Here is a 16,763-nt window from a genome sequence, read left to right as displayed (position 1 = left end):
CGATCTATGCCAACTCAACAAACACCATCAGAGACACCTGTAGAGCATCTTTATAATCACCCAGTTACGTTGTGACGTTTGATAGCACACTAAGTGTTCCTCCGGTATTCGGGGGTTGCATAATCTCATAGTTATAGGAACATGTATAAGTCATGAAGAAAGCGATAGCAACAAACTAAACGATCAAGTGCTAAGCTAACGGAATGGGTCAAGTCAATCACATCATTCTCTAATGATGTGATCCCGTTAATCAAATGACAACTCATGTCTATGGCTAGGAAACTTAACCATCTTTGATTTACCGAGCTAGTCAAGTAGAGGCATACTAGTGACACTCTGTTTGTCTATGTATTCACACATGTACTAAGTTTTAGGTTAATACAATTCTAGCATGAATAATAAACATTTATCATGATATAAGGAAATATAAATAACAACTTTATTATTGCCTCTAGGGCATATTTCCTTCACCGAATCCTACTAGGAACGGAGTCCTAGTAGGACTCCCCCCTCTTGGCGCGCCCCCCCTTGGGACGGCCTCCTCCTCCTCCCTCCTTTATATACGTGGGCAGGAGGGCACCCCAGAGGCACAACAGTTGTTTCTTAGCCGTGTGCGGTGCCCCCTCCATAGTTTACTACTCCGGTCATAGCGTCGTAGTGCTTAGGCGAAGCTCTGCGCGGATCACATCACCAACACCGTCACCACGCCGTCGTGCTGGCGGAACTCTCTCTCGACCCTCTACTGGATCAAGAGCTTGAGGGACGTCATCGAGCTGAACGTGTGCTGAACATGGAGGTGCCGTACATTCGGTACTTGGATCGGTTGGATCGTGAAGACGTTCGACTACATCAACCGTGTTGACATAACGCTTTCGCTTTCGGTCTACGAGGGTACGTGGACACACTCTCCCCTCTCGTTGCTATGCATCTCCTAGATAGATCCTGCGTGATCGTAGGAATTTTTTTGAATTACTACATTCCCCAACAGATCTGCACCGTGCTTCAGTTGGCGGTCTCGCGATCCTGGTCGGTACATCAGTTGGATGTCTCCAACGCCTTCTTGCACGGTCATCTTGCCGAGCAGGTGTTCTGTGAGCAGCCCACTGGCTTCGTCGACGCCGAGCATCCGGACTTCGTGTGCTTGCTCTCTCGTTCTCTTTATGGGTTGAAGCAAGCGCCACGGGCTTGGTACGAGCGTATCGCAGCCTTCCTGCAATCTATGGGCTTTCGTTCTACTCGCTCCGATGCCTCACTCTTTGTGTATCATCAGGGAGCTGACACTGCATATCTGCTGCTCTACGTCGACGACATCATCCTCACGGCGTCCGCCCCCGAGCTCCTTCAGCGGCTCACGGCTCGTCTTCGTGATGAGTTCGCCCTCAAGGACTTGGGGCCCCTGCACTACTTCCTTGGTGTTGAGGTGGTCCGCCGCGCTGACGGCTTCTTTCTGCATCAGCAGAAATACGACCACGAGCTTCTGGATCGCGCTGGTATGCTTAACTGCAAGCCAATGTTCTATCGCTCCATTGTTGATGCTTTACAGTACCTGCGCCGACACGCCCGGATCTACAGTATGCTATTCAGCAGGTGTGCCTCCATATGCACGCCCCGCGTGACTCCCATTGGACCTTGGTGAAGCGTATTCTCCGATACATACGCGGCACTATGTCTTTGGGACTCACCCTGACGGCCTCCTCCACCGACCTCGTTGCCTACTCGGACGCTGACTGGGTCGGCTGCCCCGACACCCGACGCTCTACGTCCGGCTACTGCGTCTACCTCGGGCCCTCGCTGATCTCTTAGTCCTCCAAGCGACAGCCCACGGTCTCCCGCTCCAGCGTCGAGGCCGAGTATCGGGCCGTGGCTAATGCCGTGGCTGAATGCTCTTGGATCCGTCAGCTGCTCCAGGAGTTGCTTTGTGACGTCCACAAGGCCACTCTTGTCTACTGCGATAATGTCAGCGCGGTCTACCTCTCCGCCAACCCGGTGCACCATCGTCGTACGAAGCATATTGAGCTCGATATTCACTTTGTGCGTGAGCAGGTTGCGCTTGGCCGTGTTCGGCTTCTCCACGTTTCGACGACGCAACAGTTTGCAGACGTGATGACTAAGGGATTGCCTATTCCCATCTTCGAGGAGTTTCGGTCCAGTCTCTGTGTCTGCGGCGACGCTTCGACTGCGGGGGGTGTTGAATATATATGTGTTGCATGTATTATGTATATCCTGACCCACCTTCTAGTTGTGTATAGTTGAAGTTGAGGCCTGCTTGTACTCTATATATACGTGCACCTGCACCTATCAATACAACGACTATTGTATTGCCAAAGTGTCCTTCTACAGTTCGGACAAATAGTGTGTCCGTGATAGGGACGGCGTTGGGACGACGTAATCAAATCCATATGTAGATAGTTTCGCCTTTTATCGAAGGAAAATCATCTTTCACGGCGGGCAGCAGTTTCGCGAGCCAGCCCAATCAGAATAGAATTTACCGTACGTGTGCCCATGCTCGATGCCACCGGGGTACCCAAACAAAGGCTAAAGTAAAGTTCATCGGGAGCCACACTAAAGATTCCCCCTCCCCTATCCTTTCTCCCTCTCTTTCCTGGGCGCCCATTGCCCTCATCTTTCTCCGTCTCCTCCAAATCAACCGACTGTCACACTACCACACACCATTACCAGTTGCTGAAGAGTGAGAGTGAGCAGTAGGCGCGGTGCTCTGTCCTGACATTGCACGCGCTTGTCCCTCTGCATTGCGTTTGCTAGCAGCTATCCTCGATGGGGCTGCCGGGATGCATCGCCGTCATTGTGCTCCTTCTGATTTCATGGAGAGGTAAATAGATTTGCGGTAAATCGATGCTTCCTGGTTTCTTCTTTGCTTGGTGCGAGTGAGGTTCGGTAATGTAATGGCGGGGGAGCTGACGCGGCGCGCTGTGTTTCTTGGTGGTGTGCAGAGGGGGAGGCGGCGATGTTCACGTTCGTCAACCGGTGCGCGGACACGGTGTGGCCGGGCGTCCTGTCCAACGCCGGCACCGCGCGGCTCGGCACCACGGGGTTCGAGCTCCCGCCGGGCGCGTCGCGCGCGGTGCCGGCGCCCTCGGCCTGGTCCGGCCGTCTCTGGGCCCGCACCGGATGCGCGCAGGACGGCGCCACGGGGCGGCTCGTCTGCGCCACCGGCGACTGCGGCTCCGGCACGGCTGAGTGCGCCGGCGCTGGCGCCGCGCCCCCCGCGACGCTGGCAGAGTTCACGCTCGACGGGACGGGCGGGCTGGACTTCTACGACGTCAGCCTGGTGGACGGGTACAACCTGCCGGTGCTGGTGGAGCCGTCCTCCGGGGAGCGCCCAGGCGGCGCGTCGAGCGCCGGGTCCTGCGCTTCGGCGGGGTGCGCGGCGGACCTGAACGCGATGTGCCCCGCCGAGCTCCGGTCCGGCGGCGGCGCGGCCTGCCGGAGCGCGTGCGACGCGTTCGGGCGGCCCGAGTACTGCTGCAGCGGCGCGTACGCCAACCCCGGGACGTGCCGGCCGACGTCCTACTCGCAGGTATTCAAGATGGCGTGCCCGCGCTCCTACAGCTACGCCTTCGACGACCCCACCTCCACCTTCACCTGCGCCGGCGGCCCCGACTACACCGTCACCTTCTGCCCCGGCGCCACCCCGAGGTCAGCCTCACTCTCAGTCCCAGCACTCCTCCATTTGACCTTCCAAGTCTGGATCTGGTTGGTTCTTGCCTTGCCAAGGGGGGTTGATCCGTTGAAGAGATTAGTGTCTTCCGTATGATTAAAATGGAAAAGCATAGGAAGAGATCTGCAGATCTGAATCTAGGCAAGATATTTTAGCTTAGCAGCAGAGCAGGGTGGACACAAAAGACGAGCTTTTTTCGCCGTTATGTGCATTTGGTTTACTGTTTCCGCCATTCCCGTGACCTCACCATGTGCCCTTGTTCTGTCCTTTTGTCACACGAGCAGCCAGAAGTCGACCACGGTGCCGGCGATTAATCCGGTGCCGGCGGCCACGACGCCGACGCAGACGACCCCAACGCCGACGACGGTGCCTCGGATGGAGACGCCGACGACGATGCCTGCGACGGATACGCCGGCAACGATGCCAGGGATGACGTTCACGGACGCCAACCAGGACAGCATGCCGATGCCGATGGGCGGCGAGGTCGGCACTGGCGGTGGCGGTGGCGGCGGCATCCAGGGGCAGGGCGTGATCCTCGGGGGCGCCAGCAGCGACGCCTGGCTCGCCAACATGGCCACCGGCGACGTGACTGGCGCGGCAGCGACACCACCGCCGGCAGCCTCCGGGCGGCTAGTCGCCGCGCCATTGGTGCTGCTCGCGCTCCATCTGCTGCTATAGATGGAGGTCGGCGGAACACTGATTGATCGGTGCGATGCGTTCGGGTGAAAAGAAAGAGGGATTGGTTGTAGGATTAGATTTGGAGAAACCATTGTAACATTCCGTGTTGATGGGATTTTGTTGTATGTACTCGTAGGAGATTGTTGGTTAAACTGATGTTTTAGCTTAGTTCAGCTCCGGTATAATCATTGTAACTCAACCGAGGCTGCCGACGGGCATCCCTGACCGAGAGAACGCAGGGACATTTAGGCGGTGTTTGTTTCAGTCAGTCTCGGGGACCAGATTCAGCCTTTTGAAACAAAACTGCTGTTCGAATCAGCTTTGAAAAATCAGCCAAAATCTGATTCGAGCAATTTCCCCGATGTACTCCCTCCGTTTCTAAATATAAGCTTTTTTAGATATTTCAATATAAACTACATACAAAACAAATGAGTTAATCTATGTTCTAAAATACATTTATATACATCTATATATACTCCGTATTAAAATCTCTAAAAAGTTTTATATTTAGAAATGGAGGGAGTACTTCAGTGCCAGATAGCACAATGAAAGCAGATTCGAGTACCGGATTATGGCTGATTCATACATGCTACGGGTTGGAATGAAAAACCGTCATATACCACGTATAGGAGGAATATATAAATGATTTAAATTAAAAGTATACAAAAACAATGAGAAAGTCTTAATACTTATACACTTTCTTTTTGCGAGAAATTTCCAATCTATTCATCTTCAATCATGGCAGTACAAAGAACAACAAAGGTAATAAAAATTACAACCATGTCCATGGACCACCTAGCGACGATTACAAGCACTGGAGCGAACCGAAGGCGTGCCGCCGTCATCGCCCCTCCCTCACCGGAGCCGGGCAAACCTTATTGTAGTAGATAGTCGTGAAGTTGTCGGGCCAAGGCCCCACAGGCCCACCGCACCAGAGTAGCAATCATCGCCGATGAAGAAAGTCGTAGATCAGAAGGATCAAACCTGTAAACACCTAAACGAAGATGAACAGAGACCGGATCCAGATAGGTCCACCGAAGACCCGCACCGATCGAATCCCGCAAGATCCAACGGAGACAAACCTCCACACGTCCTCCGACGATGCTAGACGCACCATCGGGACGGAGATAGAACGTGTGAGACATTATTCCTACTAAGGGACATCACCGCCGCACACAGCCCCAACCAAGACACTGGCTCTAACAAGAACGAGAACGGGGTCCCTCCAGCCGGCGGGGGGCCGAGATCCTCTGCACCTCCATGGCCTAGAGGCCATAGGAGATGGGACGGACCGGCGGCGCCGACGGGAGGAGAAGTATTAACTAGCATTAAGAATCTTAATCTCTAGTGGTTAGCTAAATACTTATATACACTTTAAGCATAGATAAGACACTAAAATAATACTAAAATAAGCCAGATAAATCACTAATAAGCATATGCCTCATCTCATAAACAAAGATGACATTCACTTACAACTTCCTAAATGATAAGTGCCACACGTGTGGCACGAAGCAATCTGGTCCTGACATTTTTTACAATTAAAATTGCTATCCGAAAAGAGAAAAAAAAACAAAGAAAAAACTTGTCATCCAAAAAAAAATTGTCATGCTTGACAACTGAAGTTGCCATCCTCACATCACTAAAATTTCCATAAAAAATGTTCGGAATTGCCATGTGTTTGTGTTACACGTGTGGCATTTATCAGAGTCCTAAACTTTACACATAAATTGAATATCAGTATTTAAATATGTCGGATTATCCTTTTAAAAATAGACTCGGAATAATAGTAGTATCATATCCTATACCGTATCCTATCAGTCAGACGGTTCAGATGTCAAAAATCTCTTACCGTAGCTTATAAAAATGGATTCGGAAGTGGATTCAATAAAAAATTATCCTAACCAATTTCATTCTTTTTTTAGACCGAAGACTCAAAAAGAGCTCGACTTTGAATTAACGAAGCCATTAACCAGCTAGGAATTACAAGATCACAGCCAACGACACAACGCCACACACACATGCAACAATCAAGTGACCGAGACACACAATAACCAATATGTTCATAACCCGCAAGAAGATCAAAATAAAAACGATATGATGAATACCTACTTGTACTTAGTTACCAACAAAGCCGTTCCTTACATCAAAGTTGAGGAAGTTACCAAAATGGTGCATAACCAACTCAACATCGCTAGATCAAAGTTCATAAATAACCAGGACTCGGAAGAACCTAGAACAGTTCATGAGGCAGTACTTAACTAACCCTTACAAAGGCATGAGCCATCAGTCCATGGATAAGTAGTTAACATTCACATCTACTTACGGAAGTTCTTCCTCCACGTCCAGATTTACGCCACCTAGTTCATCGCCTGAAGGAACAGGCAAGCGGGTACCTAGCTGCTGTGTTAACTTCATGGCACTGCAGAAGTGTGGGCAGTCTGCTTTACTTTCAGGAACACCGTTGCTGCGGAACCATTTTGCCCAAGCTTTGCTAAGCTTTGATCTTGTCTCCGTCTCTTTCTTGAATATCACGTCGATTCGAGTTTGTGTCAGTACCCGGCTTGGCACAAGACCTGTATCGATTCCTTGAACTCTGCTGCTTGACTTATCTAGCATATCTGTGGTGCGAGAAGAATAAAGGATTAAACCCCATGTTACGGCTGCTGCAATGTCCCCAATCCCAGATAATGATTCTACATTACGGATACTGCTAATGGAAAACCACAAATCTGCTATTAATTGATATACCCAAGTCCCAAGTGGCCAATGTCTAACTGACTAGACACGTAAATCAAGATGCATGTATTTTACCTCCTGGTATGGTTCGGGTCGAGGCAGCTGCGGCATTGTCTCCTACCGCTCCTGCTCCCCTTGAAGCAGGAACCATGATGCTGCCATCCTTCGCCAGAGATCTGGAGATGCCACCAACTCTTCTTTCGCATACTGACAGGTCACTCACTAGCAGGGAGAACTGATGTCAGATTGAGAAAATGGAAAACGAAGTGATGAGAAGGGAGACTAAGAAGATGCAAGAGGATGCACTCAGACCCGTGTCTCAAGTCTGAGTGTGAATAGGTGATAAGCTTTGCACATATATGATACAAAAACTCCTAGTGACATTTTCACGCCATGAGTCATGGGATGTGAACCCATCTACTAGTAAATTTAATCAATTTTCCATGCTGTATGCAGTACGTACATGAATTAACGAAAACTAGCTTACAATAACATAAAACACCAGATTTTTTTAAGGGGGGGGGGGGGGGGGGGGGGGGGCAACAGGTATGGCCGAAAACCAGCAGTAACCGGCTGGTTATAGGAATGCCTTTTACTCACACTCACACACACACACACTGAGTCAGTAATCTGACATTCAAACACCACAAGATATGAAAGATGTGAAAATGATGGAAGGCACACGGGATTGGACAAATGAGAAACAGACAATGCCAATAAAAATTAAATGAGCCTCTTTGGATAATGTCAATGAACACACCAGATTGAACAATTGAAATGGCAACATCAGAAAGAAGTATCCAAGATCTGAATGCTGAAAAGCTTTCACTTAGACTTGCACCAGGTCTCTTCAACAGAAGATAAAGAAAGTTAATTATTAATATAAGTTTATTCGTATTACGGATGTATGATTAATAGAAAGATTTCTGCAGGAACACTATAACACAGAAACTCCACCTATGTTGTCTCAACATAACCGGTCCCAAGCCCGGGTAAAGGAGGATGGTTGTGATAGGCTTGGTGAGCGAGCGTCAAAACTCAGCCACTCTTATGGAGATGAAACCCAGAAGAACATCGTTGGGGTGTAACCCTCCCAACGATGTGCCATACCGGAACCCGGTGTGATGTCAAATGGGCAAGGGCTGGGCTGTCACCCCCTTGGCGGTGCGCCGTATCTTGATCTGGATACGGTGACAAGTGAGCAAGGATCGTGTCGACGCATCCTTACTGGCGTGCTACATCGACGCCCGGGTATAGTGAAAAATGAGCAATGGCCTTCGCATTTGACTCGACGAGTGCAAAGGGTAAGGAAGCTACCCGGGCCTAGTAGGATCACTTGGGTAGTTGAAACGTGTGGTCCCTGACAAGTAAGCTACAGGAGCTAGTTGATACAGCGGTGAAGAGAGGTGTTGATATCCTTTGCATCCAAGAAACCAAATGAAGGGGACAGAAGGCGAAGGAGGTGGAGGATGCCAGCTTCAAGTTGTGGTACACGGGGATAACTGCAAACAGAAATGGAGTAGGCATCTTGATCAACAAGAGCCTCAAGTATGGAGTGGTAGACGTCAATAGGCATAGGGACCAAATTATCCCGGTCAAGCTGTAGTTGCGGACTTAGTTCTCAATGTCATCAGTGCATATGCCTCACAAGTAGACCACAATGAGAACACCAAGAGGGAGTTCTAGGAGAGTTATTTGCCCAAAACCACCACACTTAGGGCTAGAGTAACAACTTGGTACCACATTTGAACCAGGGCACAAAAAACCACAAAAATGCGCCTAATCTGTAATGCGGAGCACTGATAGTCTGATACGCTTGCGAAAACAGTGAAACTGACAAGTTGGGCCCGCATGTCGGGCTGACATGGTGACGACTAAAAGCTTTAACCAGCTGACGTGGCAAATGAGATGTGGGCCCCCCGTCAATGACTAGACGGTCATCTTCTTCCCATATCTCTTTCTTTGAGGCATTCCATCGAACAGCTTTTGGGCGCCAATCATTTTCCTCTCGCCGGAGAGAGTGAGCAGCGGTAGCTCGTCCGCGTCTCCATGGAGCACCGGTGGGGTAGATGTTCTCACGCCAGGACGGAAGGAGGCCCGCGGACTCCACCGCTGATGGCGAAGACGGCGCGAGGTCCCCCGTGGCGAGAGCGAGCTCGCCGTCGACCAACATAAGCACAAACTATCCTATCGGCGGCTCCGGCCGGCGCGGCGCGAGACGTGCGTGCGAGAGGTCCCATGAGAACGCGTTGGGGTGGCCGGGCACGCTGGGTCATGGCACCCTGACAACGGCTCCGGTGGCCGGGCGGTGTAGCAAGGCCGGCACGAGCAGCTGCAGCCGACTGAGGCGGCCATCCACGGGCTGCGGTGGTCGCGTCCTAGCCGGCACGAGCAGCTGCAGCCGACTGAGGCGGCCATCCATGTTCCATGTACAGCCGAAGAGCAGCGCCGCCGCCGCGTGCCAGGCCGACTCGCCGGCCAATGAGCAGCGTCCCGCCCCGCCGCGCGCCCAGGCCGACGAGCAGTACAGGACCTGGCCGCGTCCTGGCTGGCTACTCCCCTCGAAGCAGGCGAAGAGCAGCACCGCTGCCGCGTGCCCAGGCCGGCTCGCCAGCCAACGAGCAGCGCCCCGCCCCGCCCCCGCGCCTGCAGCTAGCACGAGCGCACGCCTGTGGTCCCTTGTGACCATGGGGAGGAGGGGTGCGACGACACGGATGGAGGCTCGTGGCCAACGCCATGGCAGCGGTGCTCTGGCCTGCTAGGTGCCCATAAAATGTTTGTTGAAATGCCCATGGAAAAAAGGAGAAAGAAGTAAAAAAGAAAAAGAAAACAAATACTTGAGTCATTGACAGGTGGGACCTATGTCCAACTCATCATATTGTCCACATAAGCACGCCACGTCAGCCCGACATGCGGGCCCAACTTGTCAGTTCCGCTGTTTTCGCGGCCAAATTCCAGCATCAATGCTCCGCGTTACAGATTAGACGCATTTTTGGTGGTTTTTTGTGCCCTGGTTCAAATGTGGTATCAAGTTGTTACCCTAGCCTCAAGTGTGGTGGTTTTGGGTAAATAACTCGTTCTAGGAAGGTCTGGAGGACATAGTTAGGAGTGCACCTATTGGCTAGAAGCTCTTCATAGGAGGAGACCTCAATGGCCACATGGATACATCGAACACAGGTTTTGAAGGGGTGCATGGGGACTTTGGCTATGGCATCAGGAATCAAGAAGGATATGTCTTAAGCTTCGCTCTAGCCTTCGACATGATCGTAGCTAACACCCTCTTTAACGAGAGAATCACATGTAGTGACTTTTAGTAGTGGTCAACACTCTAGCAAGATTGATTTCGTCCTCTCGAGAATGGAAAACAGGCGTGCTTGCCTAGATTGTAAGGTCATGCCTGGAGAGAGTATTGTCCCTCAACATAAGCTTGTGGTGTCTGACTTCCGCTTTCGGATTCGTGTCCAGCGGGATAAGCGTGCCAAAGTCACTAGAACGAAGTGGTGGAAGCTCAACCGGGAGGTAACTCAGGCTTTCGAGGAGAGGATCATTAAGGAGGGCCCTTGGGAGTAAGGAGGTGATGCAGACAATACGTGGATGAAGATGGTGACTTGGATTCGTAAGGTGGCTTCGGATGAGTTTGGAGTGACCAGGGGAAGTAGAAGCAAAGCTAAAGATACCTGGTGGTGGAACAATGATGTCCAGAAGGCTATTCAGGAGAAGAAAGAATGTTTCAGACGCCTACTCCTGGACAGGAGTGCAAACAACATAGAGAAGTACAAGGTGGCAAAGAAGGTGCAAAGCGAGCTGTGAGTGAAGCAAGGGGTCGGGCGTTAAGTACCTCTACCAACGCTTAGACACGAAGGAAGGCGAAAGGGGCATCTATAAGATGGCCAAGATCTGAGAGAGGAAGGCGAGGGATGTCGACCAAGTCAAATGCATCAAGGACGGAGCAGATCAGCTCCTGTTGAAAGACGAGGAGGTTAAGCATAGATGGTGGGAGTACTTCGACAAGTTGTTCAATGGAGAGAATGAGAACTCTACCATTGAACTGGACAACTCCTTTGATGCTACCAACAGGCATATTATGTGGCGAATCCAGGAGTCTGAGCTTAGGGAGGCTTAAAAGGCTGAAAGGAGGCAAGGCAATGGGCCCTCATTGTATTCCCATTGAGGTGTCGAGAGGCCTCAGAGACATAGCGATAGTATGGCTAATTAAGCTTTTCAACCTCATTTTTTGGGCAAACAAGATGCGGAGTATATTAGTACCAATCTTCAAGAACAAGGGGATAGCTCAAAGCTATACTAATTACCGTGGAATTAAGCTGATGAGCCATACAATCAATGTTTTCGAGTCGATGAGTCGACGGGTCGCTCGGAGGGGGCGACTCTAGACTAGTCGTGACTAGTCTAGACTCACGGTCGACGAGTCGACATGGCGACGAGTCGACGTGAGTTAAGCAGCAGGCAGTCATGGGAGGAGCACAAGTGCACAGCAGCAACAGCAACCAGGGGAGGAGGGGAGGAGCACACCACCAGCAGCAGAACCAGGGGCAACTGAGAGATGGGCCACTAGTTATGCACTTCCCTGTGGTCCAAAAGCCCATCTAGTAGCTATATATTACACCTCAAAAAAATCTAGTAGCTATATACTCCTCCCGTGACCTAATCCACCATCCACACTCCCTCCTCCCTCACCACAGCCGCCACACATTATGTTGCCACTCTCTTGCCACCAGTCCACCACTCCTCCTCCCAGTGATGGATCTCTCAACTCCCCCGCAGCAGCTCTCTTGCCACCGCTCCTCCTCCCAGCCCGCTCCTCTTGCAGCTGCAGCTTCAGCAGCAGCGGCGGCGGCGGCTAGCGCTGCAGCGGGGGCGCAGAAGCAGCAGCAGCAGCAGCAGCGAGGCAGCAGCAGCAGCAGCAGCACGGCGGGAGAGTGCTCCAGATCCAGCACTGCCTCGAATTGTTTGACCCAAAAACCGCGACTAGTCGTGACTAGTCGAGACTAGTCGTGCGAGTCGCTCGACTCATCCCAGGAGTCGAGTCGAGAGGCTGAGTCGGCCCTGGAACAGCGACTCGTCGACTAGTCGACGACTAGTCGCGACTAGTCGAGCGACTCAAAATCCATGCATACAATAAAGGTATGGAAGACAGTCATTGAGCACCTCTTAAGAAGAATGGCAAGCGTGACCAAAATTCTGTTTGATTTCATGCCTAGGAGGTCAACCATGGAAGCCATTTTCTTGGTATGACAACTTACGAAGAGATACATGGAGCAAAAGGACTTCATATAGTGTTCATTGGCTTGGAGAAGGCCTACGATAAGATACCGTGGAATGTCATGTGGTGGTTCATGGACAAACACAAAGTCCCAACAAAGTACATTACCCGCATCAAGGACATGTACATAACGTCATGACAAGTGTTCGAACAAGTGATGGCGACACTGATGACTTCCCGATTAAAATAGGACTACACCAAGGGTCAGCTTTAAGCCCTTAACCATTTGCTTTGATGACGGATGAGGTCATAAGGGATATACAAGTAGATGTCCCATGGTGTATGCTCTTTGCGGATGATGTGGTGTTAGTCAATGATAGTCAGCCGGGGGCTAATAGAAAGTTAGAGCTATGGAGAAAAACCTTGGAACCGAAAGGTTTTAGGCTTACTAGAACTAAAACTGAGTACATGGGATGCGGTTTCAGTACTACTAGAGACGAGGAGGAGCAGGTTAGCCTTGATGGGCAGGTGATACTTCAAAAGGACACCTTACGATATTTGGGGTCAACGGGCATGGTGATACAAATGAAGATGCGAGCCATCGAATCAAAGCCGGATGAATGAAGTAGCGCCAAGCTTCTGGACAAGAGAGTGCCACAAGAGGTGTAGCGGATATGTGCATGTTGAGATGAATATGTGGCCACACAAAAGGATCGAGTTCGGAATGATGATATACATGCTAGAGATGTAGTAGCACCAATTGAAGAGAAGCTGTCCAACATCGGCTGAGATGGTTTTGGCATATTCGGCTCAGGCCTCCAGAAGCTCCAGTGCACAGCCGACGGCTAAAGCGTGGTGATAATGTCAAGAGAGGTCGGGGTAGACCAAACTTGACATGGGAGGAGTCCGTAAAGAGAGATCTGAAGGACTAGAATATCACGAAAGAACTAGCTATGGGCAGGTGTGCATGGAAGTTAGCTATCCACGTGCCAGAACCATAAGTTGGTTTCGAGATCTTATGGTTTCAGCTCTAGCCTACACCAACTTGTTTGGGAGTAAAGGCTTTGTTGTTGATGAACACTATATCTCATAAACAAATTGAATAAAGAAAATTACTAGCTTTATGCTTCGAAATGGTCCAAACAACCCACTAAATTGCTTAACTATAATATCAAACATTAGAGTATAAACTTAATTTTAGCTTGTATCTCGCGAATGTCCAACTGCCAGATGCAGCCCATCCTCAAAAGATTTGTAATATTGGTGCATACGAACGGACATAACCATCATATAATGCATGTATAGAAAGAAAGCAATATGCTTTTTACTTTAACGGTTTTGCCAGATTCTGTAATGGATTTGTACACAATGTCATAGAATAAATTAGTTAAAACTGCTTCCTCTCTCTGAAGATGACAACAGAGTACAGTTAATCAGTTACAAATACTTTGCCACAATGAAGGTATTCCAGCAACCAAGTGCAATTTTGTGTGTGGCTATTTCCATGTTTCTGTTTTCTGGAAATGTGAAGAGCTAAATACCTGCAGTATAGAAGCTTTTGTATGGATAATAGGCGGTGGTCGTGAAATTATCTTTGCCAAGATTTCTGAACTGCATTGTCTCAAGCTGAATGATGCAGACACCAATATCTGTCCTTACATAAATCGCACGATCATCTTCATCATACCCCAACACGAGATTATCCGTTCCTCCTATAGGCCCTAGACCAAGGATCGTGTTCAATTGAAAGGTCTTCTGCAGCACCCATCCGGCAACACCATCACAATCGACCTTCCTCTCCCACATTTCGAATTTTTGGTGTTCCAAGACAGCAAGGCCAAAACTGCCATCATCTGTCGACATGATCTTAAAGCTGCTCCAGCAGCTATAATACCTGAACAAATCCGGCATCTCGATATTAACTAGGCTATGCCTATCTAAATCAAACTTGAGTATGCCATCCTCATTGCCATCAAACACCCAATAAACAGAATCCCCTACAAGGGTGCTGGGACGGCTCAGCTCACACATATACCGAATTGCTGCTGTTGAGATGAGCTCACCCCATGTTCCGGTCTCCGATGAGTAGACAGAGGCAAATGCTCGTTTATTGTCATCGTGGATACCTATCAAGACCACCTGAAATGGGCTGGTGTGGCAATCGCCGTGCACGTGGCCTTCGTCGCCGGCAACGCAAATCACGGCGGCGTTGAAGACGCCAATATCCTTCTCGTCAAACACTGGTGGAACGACCACATGACGGCGGCCTCCGGTGGCGGGGTCAAACAGCATGACCTCACGTAGCTGGGTGGTCGAAGAAGACGACGCGTCCATGGCGGCAGTCGAACAAGTCCATGTACATGCTGAGGATGTCCGGAGGGAAGAAGCGCTCGTGCGGGATGTGGTCTGGAGGGTCGAGATCGGACCTGAAGTAGGGGTGCCCGGTGTGGCCCATGACGAGGCCGAGGAGGGGAGGTTTCCGGTGGTGGTCGCGGAAGCCGCGGAGGAATTGGGGGTCGCGGACGACGCCGCGCCATTGCTTGCAGACGACAGAGACGCGGGGAATGGTGGAGGGCTGAGGCGGGAGGAGCAGGAAAATCTTCCGGAGGAGGTCTTCGTCTTCCAGCGCCGCCGGTGGCGAGGCGGGGCGAGCGCGGCGGCGGCTGCGGCGGCGGGCCATGTTGTCGTCGACTGGATGTGGTGTGGGGGTGTGGAGTAGTAGACTGTCGACTGTGCGGCATCGTCCGTCGAGGTTTTCAGCCTCTTTTCAGCCAGGGGCGAAGAACAAGGCCCATGAGATGTCTAATTCTAGTGCTCTTTTTTTCCTTCTCCAGTGTTTTACTTTGGTTGAATCTCCATTTGCCTCATTCTGTACCAATGGTAACGTGCGCTTTGCTGCGCCATTGTTTCTATTCGATCACGCACTTTGATGCATTCAAAGCTAGTTGCACACGCACTGCCGATCATGAATTTTTCTCACAGCAGGCACCATGATTGACATCATAGTCTTTCTGGAAAAAAGAGAATAGCATGACATTTTTATACTAAAATTGCAGCTGACTTCCTAAGGAAAAATGAAATCGGAGGTTTTGTTGCCAGATAAACGACATCAGAGTTATCATCACATGTATTCATATAACTGAATATGCGTGCACAACATCGATGCAAAGGTGTGATTATCAACCATTCAATCCCATGTACACAAAAAATATCAATGTTGGGGATATCGCTTATCGGAAACTTATCGGTCGACCCATGATAAGGGGCAAATCGGACAGTTTATCGGCATATCGGCCGATTTATCGCCATATCGGTTGATTTATCGGCCGATTTATCTTATCAGTCAGACAACGATAAGCGATAAATTGGCCGATTTATCGGAATATCGAAAGATATCTTAAACAGTGAAAAATATCATTCCAAAAACATTTGTGGCGGATAAGGCCTAAGAAGAAATGTATTGTAGAATTTTTACCATCAAACTATGTTAAAATAGGTATTTCAAACCGAATAGTGGGAGCATCATTCTGCGACATGTCTACTTCTGGTGCATAGGCAATCTAGGCTCATTTAAATTTCATATGTTTCTTGAAATAAATAATTCTAAAAAAACATAGAGCATCCACCATATTTCATTACCCGTATCTTCACTCTGTAACCTAAACTCAAACCTAACGTTCCTAACTCAAAGTATGAACCTTCATATCAAAGAAGACTTTGATTCATATCAAAAAGCTATTCGAATCAGCTTTGAAAAATCAGCCAAAATTTGATTCGAGCAATTTTCATTGTATTTGGCTAAAGCACATTCTGATGTACTTCAGTGCCAAAAAGCATAACGAATACATAGCCGTAAAGGTGAAGCCCAAACAAACAAGGCCTTATGCACACACGGTGGCCAACCAACAAGACACTGATGGCTCCAAGATGATGACTCCAACGAGGGAAACAATGGCAAAACATGGTCGTCATCCAAGATGACGCCTCCAACGAAGGAAACAATGTCAAAACATGACCGTTGTGCAATCCAGAGAACTAGTATTACGCTTCTAAGTGGAGCACATAGGCTGGACAAGGTGTCCAATGCTACTCGACGATGCCTTTAAGGAGGAAAACAACACCCCTAATGTTCTACCATCATCGGTGCCAACAAAGCCGTCACATGACTTTCATCAGTCTCATTAAGGGTGAAATAAGATCATATTCGGATGGATAATTCTTATACCGGTATCCTATTTCATATTTATTTTTGTTTTCAGAAGCGGGAGGGATATGAATTCCAATACCGGATTGTGCAAATTCGAATACCGAATTATGGCAGATTCAAACATGGTACGGTAATGGAACGGACTGGAATCGAATATGGTCATATACCACATGCATATACGAGAAATATACAAATGATTTAAAGTTTTAAACTAAAATTATACAAAAACAATGAGAAAGTAT

At 49.5% G+C, this 16,763-nt stretch overlaps 1 protein-coding gene and 1 pseudogene across 1 annotated transcript; one reads left to right on the top strand and one right to left on the bottom strand.

The window, feature by feature from the left end:
- The first annotated feature begins 2,489 nt into the window (after positions 1–2,489).
- On the top strand, positions 2,490–4,625 carry LOC109747378 (thaumatin-like protein 1). The gene is made up of 3 exons (XM_020306449.4): positions 2,490–2,830; positions 2,952–3,657; positions 3,964–4,625. The coding sequence occupies exons 1-3, from the start codon at positions 2,776–2,778 to the stop codon at positions 4,355–4,357; spliced, it is 1,155 nt and encodes a 384-aa protein (XP_020162038.1). The 5' UTR covers positions 2,490–2,775; the 3' UTR covers positions 4,358–4,625.
- Positions 4,626–7,133: 2,508 nt separating this feature from the next.
- On the bottom strand, positions 7,134–15,090 carry LOC109747376 (uncharacterized; annotated as a pseudogene).
- Between the last annotated feature and the right edge of the window lie 1,673 nt (positions 15,091–16,763).

This window comes from Aegilops tauschii, chromosome 2 (assembly GCF_002575655.3).
Source record: "Aegilops tauschii subsp. strangulata cultivar AL8/78 chromosome 2, Aet v6.0, whole genome shotgun sequence".
NCBI classification, from domain to species: domain Eukaryota; kingdom Viridiplantae; phylum Streptophyta; class Magnoliopsida; order Poales; family Poaceae; genus Aegilops; species Aegilops tauschii.
Note: the sequence above shows the minus strand (reverse complement) of the source record. Positions and strands in the feature narration are given on the sequence as shown.

What these genes read in the sequence shown, in the direction of transcription:
- LOC109747378 (XM_020306449.4), top strand. Translation starts at nt 2,776, where the DNA reads ATGGGGCTGCCGGGATGCATCGCCGTCATTGTGCTCCTTCTGATTTCA. An exon ending in CCTTCTGATTTCATGGAGAG is followed by an intron (nt 2,831 to 2,951) that starts GTAAATAGATTT and finishes GGTGGTGTGCAG; the next exon opens with AGGGGGAGGCGGCGATGTTC. An exon ending in TGCCCCGGCGCCACCCCGAG is followed by an intron (nt 3,658 to 3,963) that starts GTCAGCCTCACT and finishes TCACACGAGCAG; the next exon opens with CCAGAAGTCGACCACGGTGC.